This window comes from Puma concolor, chromosome B1, assembly GCF_028749965.1.
Source record: "Puma concolor isolate L17-30 chromosome B1, mPumCon1.1.hap2, whole genome shotgun sequence".
Classification (NCBI taxonomy): Eukaryota; Metazoa; Chordata; class Mammalia; order Carnivora; family Felidae; genus Puma; species Puma concolor.
In genome coordinates, this window is record NC_141670.1 from 23,612,363 (window position 1) to 23,628,957 (window position 16,595).

At 38.4% G+C, this 16,595-nt stretch overlaps 1 protein-coding gene across 3 annotated transcripts in view; it reads left to right on the forward strand.

Annotated features, from left to right (window-relative positions):
• Positions 1–1,242: 1,242 nt before the first annotated feature.
• The window catches only part of SGCZ (sarcoglycan zeta), a 1,128,389-nt gene continuing 1,113,036 nt past the window's right edge, over positions 1,243–16,595 (forward strand). Inside the window, exon 1 of one of the 3 annotated variants that reach the window (XM_086703312.1) lies at positions 1,243–2,112. In XM_086703312.1, the coding sequence (XP_086559438.1) occupies positions 2,074–2,112 (39 nt within the window). In that variant the 5' untranslated portion in view covers positions 1,243–2,073. The remainder of the gene's footprint in view (positions 2,113–16,595) is intronic. The other 2 variants (XM_086703313.1, XM_086703307.1) reach the window with 2 other exon arrangements.

Consider the following 16,595-nt stretch of genomic DNA (forward strand, 5'->3'; position numbering starts at 1 on the left):
TATTAACCTTGAAAGCTGGAGGCGCAAGTCAAAGTTTGAAAGAAAGGTAGCATTGCTGAGCTTGTGGAATAGAATCAGCTTAAACTCAAGAACTGCGTGTTTAATCATAAAGCTGAGAATACTAGGATTAGCTGCAGACTAGGAGGGGAAACACTCGAATCTGTGTGTTGGGGGGGGCGGAGTCATGCAGGTTTTTAGATGTTAGAATAATCATGGTAGAAGATTCTTGGCACACACATTTATCTGTTCCAGGCATATTTGTGTGCTTATGTGCTAGCCCCTTGGGGCATGTTGGTGAATAAGAAAGATGGAAGTTGCCTGCCAGAGCTTATAGTCTACTGGAGGAGTCAGACAAACAAACAGATCTCAAGTGAGTACACTAAATAATGATAAAAAAAAAAGGTGTGGCAGCTATGAAGAGATAATGGAGAAGGGGAGTATCTGAGGGACTCACTTGAGGAAAATCCTCTCTCCAGAGGTGACTTAAGTCTGAAGGATGAGGGTTAGACTTGCAAAGAGGGAGGGAGAGCTGGCCTGACTGGGGAGTAAGAGCTAGGGGTAGGGGGTGGGGAAAGGCAGGCGGAGGTAGACCACGTGGCTGGAGCAGAGCCAGGAAAGGAGATGAAGATACGTTAGAGGCCAGGCGACTACTAGATGGTGCACACTTAAATCCAGGAAAAAAAAAAAAAAAGATATTTTTTAGAAACAAAGGTAATGATTTATTCAGCACTTTTTCTGAATCCGAAAACATTTTTAGGTCTCACTACTTCATATGCAGTAATGAAACAAGAGGAGAATGTTTAAATCCCTCCAAAAAGTCAGGCTTTTACATTAAAGGGCATTTAAATGGAAAAAAAAAAAAAATGAGCCTTTACCCCAAATCTACACCCTACAAGTTAAGTGTTCGGACCTCTCAGCGTGTATTTAAAGAATAATTTTCCGGGAAAGGATTGCTTATCTTAAGCGGCATCAGGAGGAGAAATTTTCTTTATTTCTATTTGTCACTTTGTTTAAGAGTCTTTCTTAAGCTCCCCGACACTGAAAGCAGATGGAAAGTGAATACATGTGAATACGCGGGTATGACACACACATGCGTTGTTCTTCCCAGCTCTACCGAACGAGATGAGGCAACATGTGAAATGAATTAAAATGCTTGTCACCTACTGGATTCCGGGCAGAGGGCAGTCTTTAAGACCCAGCAGCACAGTATTTGTCTGGAGAGGAAATGTTGCTTTTTGACAGATGAGAGAAATCCCCTTAGCGCCGGCTGTGGGAAGAGAGAAGTGAAGTCAGTCACCTGGTGGTGAAGGCCAGTAAAACAGCAAAGCAGGAGGAAAATTTTTCTCTCCCTCTCTGGCTTTCTCTCTCTCCCTCTTTCCTCTCCTCTGTAGGATCCACCTCCTATTCTCTCAACTCTTTTTAGCATAACCTTCAAAGGAGGTCCTTCCCTTCAGACTTTATTATCTTCTTTTCCCCATTGAGAGAATACCTCTTAGCTGCAAGACATTTTTAAGTCTATGCAGGACTTCGGGGATTTGGTTATCGTGCCAGGGAAATTGATCATTGCTAATGCTTGGGACTCAGTGTGCTAAATTAGCTCCCAGAGTAAGCCTGACGGAGGAAGGCTTTTATCGTATACTCTTCTCTTCAGTTTGAACACATTTGCTTGAAATTTGCCGCATGATGCTGTCCAGGGAAGCAGCTTTTTTTCTTGGGATGCAGCAATTCGCTGGTTTCTAAGCTTATTGCAGAAGAAGAAATAATCTTAAATAGAGTGGATCTCCCCCCCCCTCCCCACCCCCGTGCTTGATTCCGCTGAGCTGTGTGGCACCGAGGTAAAGATCACCTGTCACTAAATCTTCCAGGAAGTAAAACAAACTGAATTGTAATTATTATTTATTTATTTTTATTATTTTTAACCGGTGGAGGCGGCGTGATCACGGAGAATGAGACTGAGAGAAGCTGCCAGGGCTTGGAGGAGGATAAAGCTGAGTTTAGGCTGGAAACTAAAAGACTAGATTGTTTTTTGGTTCAACTTGCCCGGTTTTTCTGCACTTCCTTTAGTTTCGCTCCATGGACAGATCAACAAACCTGGATATTGAGGAGCTAAAGGTACGTGATCCTCCGGGCGGGCGTCGGTCCTGATTTCTCGCGCTCGTCTGCTCTCTCGCTCTGCTCCCTTTTTTTCCGCTGCCTCTTCCTTGCACCGCTCGAATAGTTGGTGGCCCCGTGGGACGGCGAGTGGGCATTTGGGGTGCAGCGTACCCGGGCGCAGGCGCCCCTCGGCGGGCCGAGGACGCGGAGGGCGGCTGGCACTCCCGGGCTGGGCTCCCTGCCTGCCTCCCGCTCGCGACCACAGCCACTCAGTCCTCCGCCTCCTGGTCGGAGGCAGCAGCGTTCTGGGTGCCCGTTAGCCTCGCCGGGGAAGCGGAGGCAGCAGTCTCTGCCCGCTGCTGTCGCCCGGCTGCTCCGCAAAGTTGCCCGAGCTGCGCCGCCACTTTGCCTCGGCTCCCCCCGCCCGCCCGGGGGCAGCCTTGTTTCCGCTCGGAGATTCCGGGCACCGAGGCGTCGGTGGCCAGGGCTTGTGTTCGTTCCCACACTCGTGCAGACCTTATTCTCCCCACAACCGCTGACGCGGTCTCCCCCACAGTTGCACTGCCCGGGGCGCGAACTCGTGTTGTGGGGTGGGTGGGGGGGGCGTGGGGGGACCGGAGAGGTTCCCCGGCTGCCCCCGCCGGGCCCCGCCGCGACCGTGCCTGCTCCAGGCACCCAGCTCTGGGGAGTGGAGACGAGGGGGTGGCACCCGCCGAGGCTCCTTCTCCCTCCGAGGAGCAGAGCTCCGTCTGGGACCCGAGCCGCGCCCCCCGCGGTCCCCCACTCCCGCCGGACCCGCCGCTCCGCCGAGGACCCTCTCCGCACCTTCTCCCTCCCGGATCCCCGGCTCGGCCGCGAGGGGGATGGCTGGCAGGGGCATCCAGGCTGACACGTTGCCCCTCTGCCTGTGGGCACAGGCTGCCTGCAGTGCCGTGTAAAAACAGACCAAAAAACCCCTACAAAACTTAAAAAAAAAAATCAACAAACCACACAATAATTTAAATGTCCCGCTCACTGTAAATGAAAAAGCGGGAAAGGGTGGGGGGGAGCTGGAAGCTGGGAGCATCTTTTATTATCCACGTTTTTTTTTTTTTTTTCCTTACCCCTAGGCATTTTCTGCACTCGACTGTATTGATTGCTTCAGAGGGTTCTTATTTATTTATTTTTACTAGAGATTCATTTCAGATGGACTGTTCAGATGAGGACTTTTAGACACTCCTACCCACTGGGGGAACTTGACTAGTAGACGTTTGCTTGGAAATGTCACGGAAAATGGATTTGCCCTGTATAGAGAGAGGGGTGGAGAAATCCCCTGTAGAGGGCAAAAGGCTGTTAGCAGCCGGCTCTCTGCCCTGGCCACGGCGCCCCGCCCGGGAGCCCGGTTCTCCTGGAGTGTGGACCCCAGATCTCCTAGTGCTCCAAATTGCATAGGAGGAGAAGGCAAGGAGGGACCTCCCTGTAGGGGCGCTTTGTGGAATCTGCCCCTGCCACAGACTGTCCATGAAGACGGAGTGGGGCGGGATGGTCAGAACTTAGACACCACTTCATTTAAGACTGGTTTTGTTAGGAAAAAAAAAAAAAAGAAAAAAAGAAAAAGAAAAAAAAAAAGAAGTAGTAAGGAGGCATACTGCTGCTCCACTTAAAGTTGGGGAACAACAAGTTTCTGGGTTAGGGCCAAGATCACAATCAGTAGACCCTGGCCTAGAAAAAAGCCCTGCTATTATTTCTGCACAATACCAAGACTGAATATATTGTCTTTGTGTTTGAAAAGATCCCTTGCAGCTTTTCCCAAGCATCCCAATCTCTTGAGAGAGGGGGAGGTTTTATTTGAGATGCAAAAGAAAGTACATGAATGTTTGTACTGTGTGTCTCATGCAGAGACAGAGTATCCACATTGATTTTTTGGTTAAATATTAGGTGTGGAACATCTCTTAGGAGAAATGAAAAGGAAAATGGTTTGGGTGGTCATTTCTCCTGATATCCCATTAGTGTTTTGCTAGCTTAGACCCCCTGCCCCCCAAATCTTGGCACCACTAAATTGTTTAAATCTGCAAAAGAGCAAACCCACTCTGGAAGCTTGCGTCTAGTTGAGTAGAGGATCCCAGTTAAGGGCAAAACTATTACACACGAACTCAGAGATTCTTGCAGCCAGAGTGTGTTGCACTTTGCAGACAAGCAGCAAAGGGTAGAAAATGGAAGAGCTTGGGTGGGAGGGAGTGGATTGGCAATGACTGGGAAGAAGGAATGTTCAAGGCACAGATCTGTTGAGGTTGCTGAACAGTTATGTCAGGGACAAGCCACTGTTGGGAGTCTAGAATAGGTAAAAGAGGAAATGTAGTCAAGCCTTATTCAAAATGTTCGAGATCCTCTAGTTTGGGAGTACATTTGTGTAGTCAGATTTGACTGTGCTTCTAAAACCTGGAAGCTTTAAAACACATTCTGGAATATGACACTTTCTAGAGCTGGATGTACTTACTATATGTGGAATAACTTGTCTGGATTTCCTCATATTATCAGAATCCATTGGCTTGGGTTTTCTAGACAATTCCAGCTGAAGTTATTTTCTGGTGGCTTCTTACTGAAGGAGACCCCCATGGTGGTCAGTGGAGAGAGGGGAGATAGAAGCTGAGGATACTAATTTTTTCACATTATTTGCATGTTGACTTTTCTTCCTGTGGTCCAAGGATGCTTACATTAAGTCACATTCATATAAAAACTACTTTCAGTGATGTTTTAAATACATGAAAATAAAAACAATGTTCACTAGGATTTGATAAATAAATAATGTGCATAATATTACAGGGATACCATTTAGCTTAGTTTTAGATCATTAGTGCCATTATTAGGTGAAACTGCTTCCCTCAAGTTTTAGGAAAGGCAGATTTTACCAATTTTTAAAATCTTTTTTGTGGTAAACAATTTTCTCTTTATGAGATTTTAGCGAGGAATCTATTTTTTGCTACGCTGGATGTGTGGACATTGATTTTTTATATGCTGTCTTTTGCAAGTTTTTCAACTAAAGATAAACTCCAGTAATTAGGTGTTAACAGCCATTGCTGTCATTATCATAAAACTAAACATAATATGCACATTAAAAGATTTACTGGTGCAAAACTACAATGCAGTCGTATGTATAAAACCTGCTAATGAAGGTGACCATGTTTCATCATCTATTCTGCGCACAAGCTCCTGATGAAACAGATCAGTGTTGAAAAGGGAGCAAGTTCTCATCCAAAGACTTTTGGTCTGTTCTTTTCCCTTTGATCTCTATCTGTTTCTCCAATAAATGTATAAACTTTACTCTGGATTTTGCCGTGGTGTTTGTTTTAAAGAAGAAACAACATCAAACAACCCCAACTATGGGTTACTGCTTTGGAAATGTGCGTGTTAATGAATATTGATATTAGAGAAATCACCCTCTATCCTGGAATATCTCTGACTTAGGACTTTTTGTAATTTATATTCAAGATAATAACTTTAGCTTTTATTTTAGGTCTGTAGTTTCCCTCTTTTAAACGGGATATCTTATGCATTAGTAATTTTCGGAGCTGGCACTTATAAATTTGCTGTTTGTAATGTTTATCTGTAAGAAATATTAGGCTGAATAAATGGCTATGTTTAAGTAGTACATAAAACTTTGGTGACTATTTTACTCAGCTTTTGAAATACAAGTTTCAAGAACTTATGTTTTCAGATGCTAAGCATTTATTTGTGAATAATTGTAATTTGCTTTGAGATCAAAACCATAAAACACATCAAGAGTACAGTATAATTTTTGCAGTCTTATTTGATCCCAGCTGTAATTTATTTATCAGGACTGTTCCTTTAATGGGATGACTGGCTAGACATTAAAATGAAATTTTTCCATTGCTTGCAGAACATAAACAATATGCTTCTGGAATATTTTCTTAATTATCATTTTATAAGGTGCAAAAATTATAAACTGCATAGTTAATCCTGAGATGCATAAAACAGCTCTTCAATAAATATAATTATACTTGTTTGAATTAATTAAATGTGGTCCAGTCACTGCTACTTAATTTTATCTCTTTAATTTAAATAAAATTTCATTTACCAAGAACTTGAAACTTGCCCTAGATAGGCCAGGAAAAAGCTTCCCTGAATAATACAATTAGGTCATTAAGAAAGTATTGCATGGGTGAGAAATGATAATCTAGCAAAAAAGAAAAATGCAGAGGTGTTTAAACAAGTGGTTGATTTTAAAATGCTGAGGTTTTAAACCAAGTCTCATAGTACATTAGTCTACAATTTCAATCAAATAGAGTTGGCACTTAGAAGAATTCTAAAAAAAAATTTGTTGTTGTTGTTGTTGTTTCGTCAATAAGACACTCAGCTCAGGAAAGTTAGGGTTGCTGCAGTGTAGGAGGCTTTGTGATGAGTATAAGTAGGTGTGTTTTTTTTGTTTGTTTTGTTTTTGTTTTTTGGTTTTTATTAGTCATTCCATAGTGAAAAATAGTAGTCTCTAACAAATGTCATATTTTTAGCAACCTGCTTTATATATTCACTTCTTGGCTTAGAATTAGGAAACGTTTGTGAATACTGAATTATTTGACCTCTTTCGCATCCAAAGAAATTACAGTTTTCTCCCTCCAGGGCTAGTTCCATTTCTCTTTTGTTAACAGAAACCAGTCATGAAGACTTAGAAACAGTTAATCTTGATTTCCTTACATTCAGAATATGGACCTGTTTCATTGAAGTTGAAATGAACTTCAGGTAATAATTGTGAAAGTTTCTCGTTTTTATATAGTTAGGAGGGATGAGGGGGCATTTTTAATGTGCGTGGAAAGAGAATTAAGAAAAGTAAACAGTTTTGTTTAAAATTTGAGGGGAGTTGTGTAAATGACTATTTCAAAAATCTTCAGGGACCTGCTGTCATCACTCAGCAGACATTCCAAATCTTCGTCCTGGCTATTACAGCTTTGCTGATCTTCAGACTTTACCAATTGAGAATACATCAAATTTTGAAGGTCCGGTGAAAAAGAATATTTTAGGATTTATGGACTCAAAATCACAGCTACACAAGATGGCTTAATGCTGTAAAGCAATAAATCAGCATGTGTCTTTTGGGGCATTCCCTTTATATAATATTTAGTGAGGTGTTTCTCATCCTGTATTGGAATCTCAGCTAAAATGCAATTTGGCAGAGATTACAACTTTAAGTTAGTAAGGGAAATGACCACGTATTTTTGTATTTTTGTTCAAATGTCTGTGAAATGTTTGGGGATATGCATTTTAATAGGTAAATGAGTAGTTGTTAATGTATCACAATAAAAGTTTATAAGTTTAGTTGAGAATTTTGCTTGATTTATTGGGAATTTGTGATAAAATTCTTAGCTTCTGAATCTCTGTATGACTGAAAGTAAGCTATCTCGTTTCATATTAATGTAGATTTTAATATGCTACCATCTAACTTTTTATTTTACTCGAAGTCTCTTTTTTTTTTCTTTGCGAGTATAGAAATGTGTGGTGCTCTCATATCCTTAATGAAACTTACTAGAGGCTTCTAGGTCAACTCCAGAATGAGAAAATTAAAGGATTACCATCTCTCCAAGAGAATCACAGGCTGACATCCTAACAATTAAAAATGGTGCCAAATACCTTGAGAGTTTTCTTGACACTCCTAAACAATATTTTTATAGATTCACTCTGAAAAATATTGTAAGCCCTGATCAGGTTTTAGAACATTTATAGTGCTTTGTTGGTATGAAATAGGTTTTCTAGACTGTTCTACATCAACTCATCAGAGACCTTTAAAAATAAAGGATTTTATTTTCCAGGCGGAGAGGCTTTAATTGCCATGGCAGGGTTCATCTGTGAAACAAGACCCCAAGATTCAGCCTTAGATATTAATCAAACCAATCACCCCACACCAAAATGGAGTTTGCCAGCAGTTAGAAGTCAGAGGCACCCCCAAATACTTAAAACCCTCACTCCCCATCTACCAGCTTGGAGCCTTTAAAGTCATTGATTTGTGTGGTGGAAAGGGCTCTCATCTTGGTGAAGAAATACTTAGAAGTCCTGGTTCAGACCCTGGGATGGCTGTCAACCAGAGGGGGCAACTTGGGTGTGCGTCCCTGTCCTTCTTCCCCTCAGGCTTCTCAGGTGACAGTAGTGTTGGAGGGTGGGAACTGGATCTCATTAGTAGTTTTCGCTGTAATCATTTTTAGCCACAGCTGAAGGATTTGTTCAAACAACATCTTTGTAGTATCTGATACCAATAAAAGGAGAACAGCCCTAGTTCAGGACAGGTTGGGGGCTTTATGGAGTCTACTTCTCCTTGGCCCCTGCAGTTGACCCTGGAATCCTGCCTGGAACTATAAGACTGAAGAACACAGGTTAAGAACCTGCTGGTTTGAGTCTAGGGCTCTGCATACTCCAAGTACTTTTGTGCCTCCCTAGAAGAAAATTATTTTCAAATTGATAAAGTTAATATAGCTCTTTTTATTCCCCAAATATGTTCTTGTTTGAATGTCATTATAAGTTTGTCTGCTGAATATTAGTCTTATTTTAGAGATGCCAAAATGGAGACAGAAAAATCAAAGGAAATGCCTGGGATCACAAGATTAAGAAATAATGGAATAAGAACTTAAATCTGTGCCCTCCATTTCTAAATCCTGTGCTCGTCTATATAGGCCAAATTTTCAGAAAGTTCATAGAATTTCTGATAGTAGGAACTTCTCACTGGATTTCTTTAATCTTGTTTCAAATAAAAGTGATAGTATTTTACCTATAGTCATAATATATTTATGCCTGTTACAGAATAATTATTTGCAATCCATTTTTATTTTTGTGAATATGCTTATTCCTAATGTTTTACTTTGGGCCAAATTGCCGATGGTTGATATTTGCAAATAAAACCTCTAAGAAAATGATAGATAAATCACAGGTTGAGACCACTAGATAAGAGTTCCATGACTTTATACCAATCTTTTGAAATAAACTCTATATATTTTGTCCAAGTCCACTCATCTCCTTCATTATTCTGCCTCTCAGGTCACTGCAGATAATGTTTATTTTTTTAGGACTGTAAATTGGATTTAACCTCTAGTGTTCCTTTGCCATTGCAGCTTGATGTACATCTAGTATTAATCATGAAATTTAAAAAATCAATCTGAGTGATTATACTGACACTAAAATTATTAAGTCCTTAGATTTTATGATATCCCAGAAATCTGGAAATAAATACCAGATGATTTAATCCATGATAAACCTAAGTTTTTAATGGTAATCTTTGTGATTTAACAGAATTAAATGTTAACTGCCATGTAAAATGGGGCTTTGCACCTTGATATGCTTTTTTTTCATGTCATTTTTTTCCAAATCATGTTTATGCCAGGAATCACAAATGAAGATATATAGATAGCTCAATATTATTTTGGAAAGACATTTCTTTTATATTCATAGGAGGGTCAATATGGAATAATAACTTTTTTGAGGAAAGCTTTACAAAACCTTTGCAAGTCAACATTCAGGGGGATGATGCATCTGATAACATATTTCCTGCCTAAGAGCCATCATTTTCTTAGATCTCTTCTCTCTCACTATCAAAAGTAGAGTTTTTCATTCTTCTGGAGACCATTTTCTTCAAAGAAACATTGTCTCGTCTCTTCACCAGAATGACTGTTTAAGTGACATGGAGAACAGGACACAGCCAAGCGATTTGAGCTTTGTCTTCAGCATGGTGGATCCGACTGACTTATGGGGCCTAGTGCCTTGCACAGTCACACCGGCTTTGTCAGTGTCCCTGCTGAATTATTAATGGCTGTCAGCCACAAACATTCTGGGTTACTCCTAAAGAGTTAAAAAAAATGCAAGCCTTAAATCTATGAGAGCCAAGAGCTTACTATTTTCCTCTTTGCTGGAGGCATGTAATGCTTCAGTTACTAACCCACACAGTATCACTATCTGACTTCTTTTCATATTGGTTTTTGAACTTCCATCTTTCTTTAGAATGGCTGGAATAATAAATATTATCTACCTGAGATAAAAGAGCCTTTGATTCTTTCTTGGGTAGAAATAACCAATTCAGCTGCCATGAGCAAGAGCATTTTTGTGAAACATGATATAATAAATCAATGTCATGAATGGGAAAATAGTGTTATCATTGCAATTCCTCAAGTCTGTATCTACTCAGAGTATTTGAGGGATTTTGAAATCCAAATAAGAAGGAGAAGCTAACCAACTCAAGGAGAGAAATTGCTTACCTAAAGTCTTAGTGAATTATATCCTAGGTTTCCAGCTTCCTCTCAACATGAGGCTCATGAGAGAGAAATTCTATCTAGTCTGAGTACCAGACTTAGTTCTACAACTAAGCACCTGCTTGGTATTTAATTTTAGGAATCCTTTCCATGATAAAACTGATTGTATTTCCCATTTTGCTTTAGTTGCTAAAAAGCTTAGAGGCAGATTTGTGGCCTATCTCTAACAAGTATACTTGTGTCTTAAGCTAATTCCTGGCCTCATAATACTTTTTCTTTCTTTACTCTTCTTAGATACTTTCGTAAGGAATTAGTGGTTATAAATACATATATACTTAAAGGTTATTAAGACCTTTTTCAGACACTTGGTTATTTTCATAATGTTTCAGTAGTCATGCCGCTATATTTGGCATCTCTTCTGAACAGCTCATACCTCTGGATGTATTTACTTCAATTTGTCAACAGATATGAAGTTTAGAAAGTGTGAATTACGCTGTCTGTCCAGTTAGGCTGTGTGCATGACTTCCATTGCATGTGATAGCTGCACAATTTAGGAGCTTGCTTGCTGCAAAATGAAACTCACCAGCGCCTGGAATGAGAGACTGTGATTTAGCACGTAGGTTACCAGAACCTATACATGTGCTAAGACAACCTGTGTTAAATTATTGTTATTATTTTTTTATTGTTTTCAAATTTGGCATTTGTCCAGAATGCACATTTACATTTCTAAATCTGCATTTCTAATGCCTATTACCTTTACCTGGTGTGGAGACATTATTTAAGAAATGTTAAAATAAATGAGCTCATCTTAACAGCATTTTGTTTAATTTTTTTCAGATTCACTTTTTAAAATTGATGTTGTGATAGTTGATTGCTCTAGGCAGCCAAGGCAGTTTAGACTTTTGGATATTTTATCTCATCTCATCAAGTTTCTTAAAGGTCATGCTTGAGTCATATTCCAAAGAGTACGCAGTTCTATGATGGTGTTGTGTCTTAATAATAAAGGCCCTTGTTATTAAGCATTCTTGGGAGAAATTATAAGTATTTAATAATTATGTGAAATATATAGCCAGATTAGGTTAAACATATTTTTGGCATGTGGCAAGTGTGACTGAGGATCTTTCATTTGCTTGTGAGGCCAATTACTCTACAAACCTTCTTTCATTTTGTAAATATGTGTATGTTTTTACATCTATATTTATTTTACTTATTTTCTAAATCATGAATAGCTGTTAATAGTAAATAAAAATACAACTGAATTTAAAGTGCTTAACGTTCGCAGTTAGTAATGTTTTTGTTTATTTCTTTTGGTATGTTTCATATTTACATACCTGAAGTGGATTTCAGAAACTTTTAGAAAGATAAGATTCAAGCATACTAAAAATTTAATGTTATATGTGATATCATGCTCTCTCAAATGATTAAATGGTTAATGCTATACTTTAACTTGATTTCATAGATTAGCATAACTGTTAAAATTAACTGCAAATATGCTGAGTGTAATTTTTTTGTCTTCTCTGTCTTAATTTCTGAGATTTTGTGAGATGAACTATCCATTTTAAGGTCTGTGCTCAAAGTTGTAGAACTGTACCTTGTTTTCCAGCATGCACACTGTAATTAAAATACCAAAGATTGAAATCTTATTTGTTTCTATGTCTTGTTTTATGCCATGTAGTATGGGAGTACAAATGCATAAGAATAACAAGAAGAAACATCAACTAAAGTTTGGGAAAGTTAACAGTTTAAAGTTTCATTGAAAAAGAAAGAAGGAATTCAAGTAAACACAACAATAAACAATAAACACTATGCTCCCTTCTCAAAAGAATGTGACTTAAATGATATTCTATCCTTCTTTTAAAATAATCCAATATCTAAATTTTACATTATAAGGCATGTGACTCACTATGATATTCGTAGATAGAAACATTATGGGTCTTTGGTATATACATTATTGAATTCTTAGCAAGAATTATACTTTTTAATCTTTTCAATGTAAATGCAATGTAGGAACTCTCACCTATTTGATTTTTCACTCTCAGAATTTTTTAATAGCTCTTTTGTGTATGCCTTCTCTAAAGTTTTTGTTGCTTGACATTTTTTCCCATGGTATATTTGAATTCTCTCTTTCTCCATACTTCCTAGATAGTCTTATCTACTCATAACTTATGTTTTATGCTTATAAGATGATGGTCTAGAGTAATGCACATACACCTTACACCTCTCACCTAAGCTTCATCCCCAGTTTTTGACAGTCCTTTGGAAATCTTTACCTGCATATTTCATAGTCCCTTAAATCCAGTAGAACTTATTCTCTGCTTGTTTAGTGTCGCCTTTCACTTAGGCATGCCAGCTGGAGCTCTTGGGATCCTTTCCTACTCATCCCCCTTGTCTAATTGATTATCAAGTCCGTCATACCACACAGTCGGAGTCCTCCCCTCCGCATCTTTTGTTAAAGCCCTAGGTCAAAGTCTCATGTCTGATCTGAATTTTTGTCAAATGTTCTCTGTCTTATTCCAAGAGGTATACATGTATTTCTTGCAGTGCTGCTGGACATACTTGGTGAATTCTAATGCGATGTTGCAGTTGTGGCCCCAGGGTTGGGGGTGGGGTTGGAATCACTCTGGAAAGATTTATATATTCTCTTTCTTATTCTTAGTAAGTCATCTCAGAGTAAGTTGAGAAGGCTAGAAACTGGGGCACCAGGCCTGCACCTGATGCTGGGTGGGGAGGGATTTAGAGCTTTCTAGAAATGCCTGACGTTACCATCAAAAATAAAGAAAAGATGGTTTCTTGAAGCTGGGCCTAATAGTATCCACTGATTAGCTATGACTAAAATGTTCTGGTTGGGGGGAAAGGAAACCACAGATTATTTGAAGATAATAATGATAAATTTTGGTTTTTGCCTTGATGAAACCTTTGCATACACTGCACCAGAACCATGAACTATGTTTTGCAATTTCGTTAGCTGATTTTCTGTGTTTTTGACAATTTGATTAGATTTCTTATAGTCAAATATATTATCTGCCTCTGAGAATTTGACAGCTCTGTCTCCATTGGGTGGCCCAAGAAGTAAGCCACCTAACTGGACAGAGAGGCAGATCTGAAGGAATTTCAACAGAGGCAGGCCAATGTATATTCTGAAATGCACATTATAGCTAATGAATTTGGTTTTTTAGTGACCTGTACATTTCAAGTTGTTGGATAGATGGGTTTGTAATTATTTTATCCTTGTTTTTGTTTTTTACTTTGGTTTTACTTCTATCAGTAAAACTTACTTGATCACGATAGATGGGTGTTAGCTGTTGTATGGGTCTTATAACGTGGGCTAATAATAGTAAGGTAATGTAGAAATTCATAGATCAAGGTAGGAACGGGGGATCAAAAGGTAACTGAAGCTGGCTGATGATAACCATAGCTCGTGAGGTATCTCCTAAGAAATGTGATTTGCAAGAATGGGGGATTCTAGGAAGCAAGGTATGTTCATGCTTCTTCAAAGAGAGATTCATCTCTTTAAGGAACCAGCCAGCTTCGTGACACTTTCTAACTGGTCTACCTCTATGCAGCATATTCAACAAGCAATCTACATTCTCTACTTTCAGATTTCCCTTTTAGAATAAAATGGTAGTTGGTTCCTCACCTGCTAAAAAGTCTTTGTTGATTCCCTGTTGCTTATTGTATAAGCTGTCCTCCTCAATAAGATAAAATATGATATAGGGCTTGCTCATTTTCAGGCTGTGTATGACCATTCTCTTACCTACCTGCCAGCGCACACACACACACACACACACACACACACACACACGTTCTACCATAACTTGGCTGAATAACTCACTTCTTGATCATGCCAGTTTCTTTTGCTCCTTTATATTTCACATATCCTTGTCTAGAATACGTCTCAGCTTCTTTGATGAGAGAACCCCTATTTGTTGACCAGTACCTAGTCCCAGGACGATAGGGTTGTTTCTTCCTTTGTGTTCCTACACACTTTGTACATTTAACTCCACTTTACTATATATTCTTAACTAAATTGTATATGGTAAGGAAAATAGTCTGTGTGATAGCAGTCTTTTGAGATTTGGCAAAAATTGTTTAAGTGCCAGTGTAAAGTCAACATTCATGTTCTGAGTTTCCTTGGAAAGAATGTGTATTTTTTTTTCCAATTTTCAGAGACCAAGTCCTATTAGATAAAGTTTATTATTCAGATTGTTTTTATATCCCACAGTCTTTTTATTTTGTTTAAGCTATAAATGATGACAGAGATATGTTAACATTTTCTGTTATAATGGTGTTCTAACAGATCTCTCAGATTTTGCCTTATATATTTGAGACTCTATTATTGGAGACATTTAAGTTTAAATTGTTATATTTTTCTGGTGAGTTGAGACCTTTAATATTATGTAATGACCTTTTTATCTCTGGTAGTATTTCTGCCTTAAATTTATTTTTTTCTGATTTTAATATAGCTACAACAGCTTTAACTAGTACTGCTGTACTATTACCCTACTTTATTATAATTAATATTTCCGATATCCTTTTGTTTTCAACCTCTTTGTATATTTCAGTTTTACATTTATCTCATGCAAACAGCACATATCTCGATTTTAGAAATCCATTTGGATAATATTTTGTCTCTTATTTACCACATTTAACTTATTTATATTTAATTTAATAATTTCATACCAGAAATCACCTTCCTAGTGTCTGAGCTACATCTGGTGGTGGTAAACTCCATTTTCTTACAGCCTGAAGAGATCTTCTTTTCACCTTCATGTTTGAAATATTTTTTTCTGGGTTACAACTCTATTTAAATAGGGATTCCTCCCTGGATATTGAAGATATTTTCTTGCTTCCACTCTTGTCAATGAGAAATCAAATCTTTTTTTTTTTTAATTGGTTCCCAATGTTTGTTTATTTATTTTGAGAGAGAGACAGAGCATGAGTGGGGGCAGGGGCAGAGAGAGAGGGAGACACAGAATCCGAAGCAGGCCCCGAGCTATCAGCACAGAGCCTGACACGGGGCTTGAACCCATGAACTATGAGATCATGACCTGATCCAAAGTCGGACTCTTAATTAACTGAGCCACCCAGGCACCCTGAAAATCCAATCTTAGTCCAAATGCCATTTAATAGAAGTAGTAGTTCTTTTTAGCTACTTTGAAGACTTTCTTTTTATCTGTTGTGTTCTTTAATTTCATGTCTGTTTGTGATTTTCTTTTTATTTATCCAGCTGGTATTTTATAAGTTTCCTGACTCCTTGTAAAAGGAGACAAATGGACTCAGTTATTAATGGAGTTAATCAAACACTACTATGTTATCTCCTTTAAGATGCTTTCGCCTGGTAACTATCAACCATGGTGATCATGATATACCTTTTTAGATCTTATTTTTGTATATGTATATATTCGGCACTGACTCTATGCTATCTGGATAAACACATAAGTATAAACACTGAAGATTATAGATTGTTTTATATTTTACATCCTAATGTTGTCTACTATGCCTCTGATACATGTTAGATACTTACATCCTTGTTGATATATATTTGGCAATATTTGGTGGTTGACCAGAATTTTCATTTTATTATTTTTTATTTGAGAGAGACAAGGAGAGAGCATGAGTGGGGGAGAGGGGCAGAGGGAGAGACAGAGACAGAGACAGAGACAGAGACAGAGACAGAGAGAATCTTAATCAGGCTTTCATGCTCAACACAGAGTCCAATGCAGGGCTCCATCCCTCGGCCCTGGTATCATGACCTGAGCTGAAATCAAGTCAGATGCTCAACTCACTGAGCCATCCAGGCGCCATCCAAAATTTTATATTGGAGGAAATAGTGTTCACTTTTTAAGTCTACTGGTTGTTGTTGTTGTGGTTTTTTGTTGTTGTTGTTTGTTTTTTGTTTTGCTATCTGGTCCAACAGTGAATAAAAACATGAGTTAGGTGATGAAGTACTACCCAGTTTCTGTGACTAATGATCAACCACATATTTCTGGGCTTTTTTTAAATTATTGAGGTATAATTAGCATATAGCATTATATTGGTTTTAAGTTTACAACATATTGGTTTGATATTTGTATATATTTCAAAATTATCACTAATAAATATATATAATGAATCTAGTTAACATCTGTCACCATACATAGTTAACAGAATTTTAGTGTGTGTGATGAGAACTCTTAAAATTTTTTTCTCTCAGTATGGCTTACAGTATTGTTCATTATAGTTGCCATGCTGTACATTACATCTCCAGAACTCATTTATTTTATAAATGAAAGTTTGTTTGAC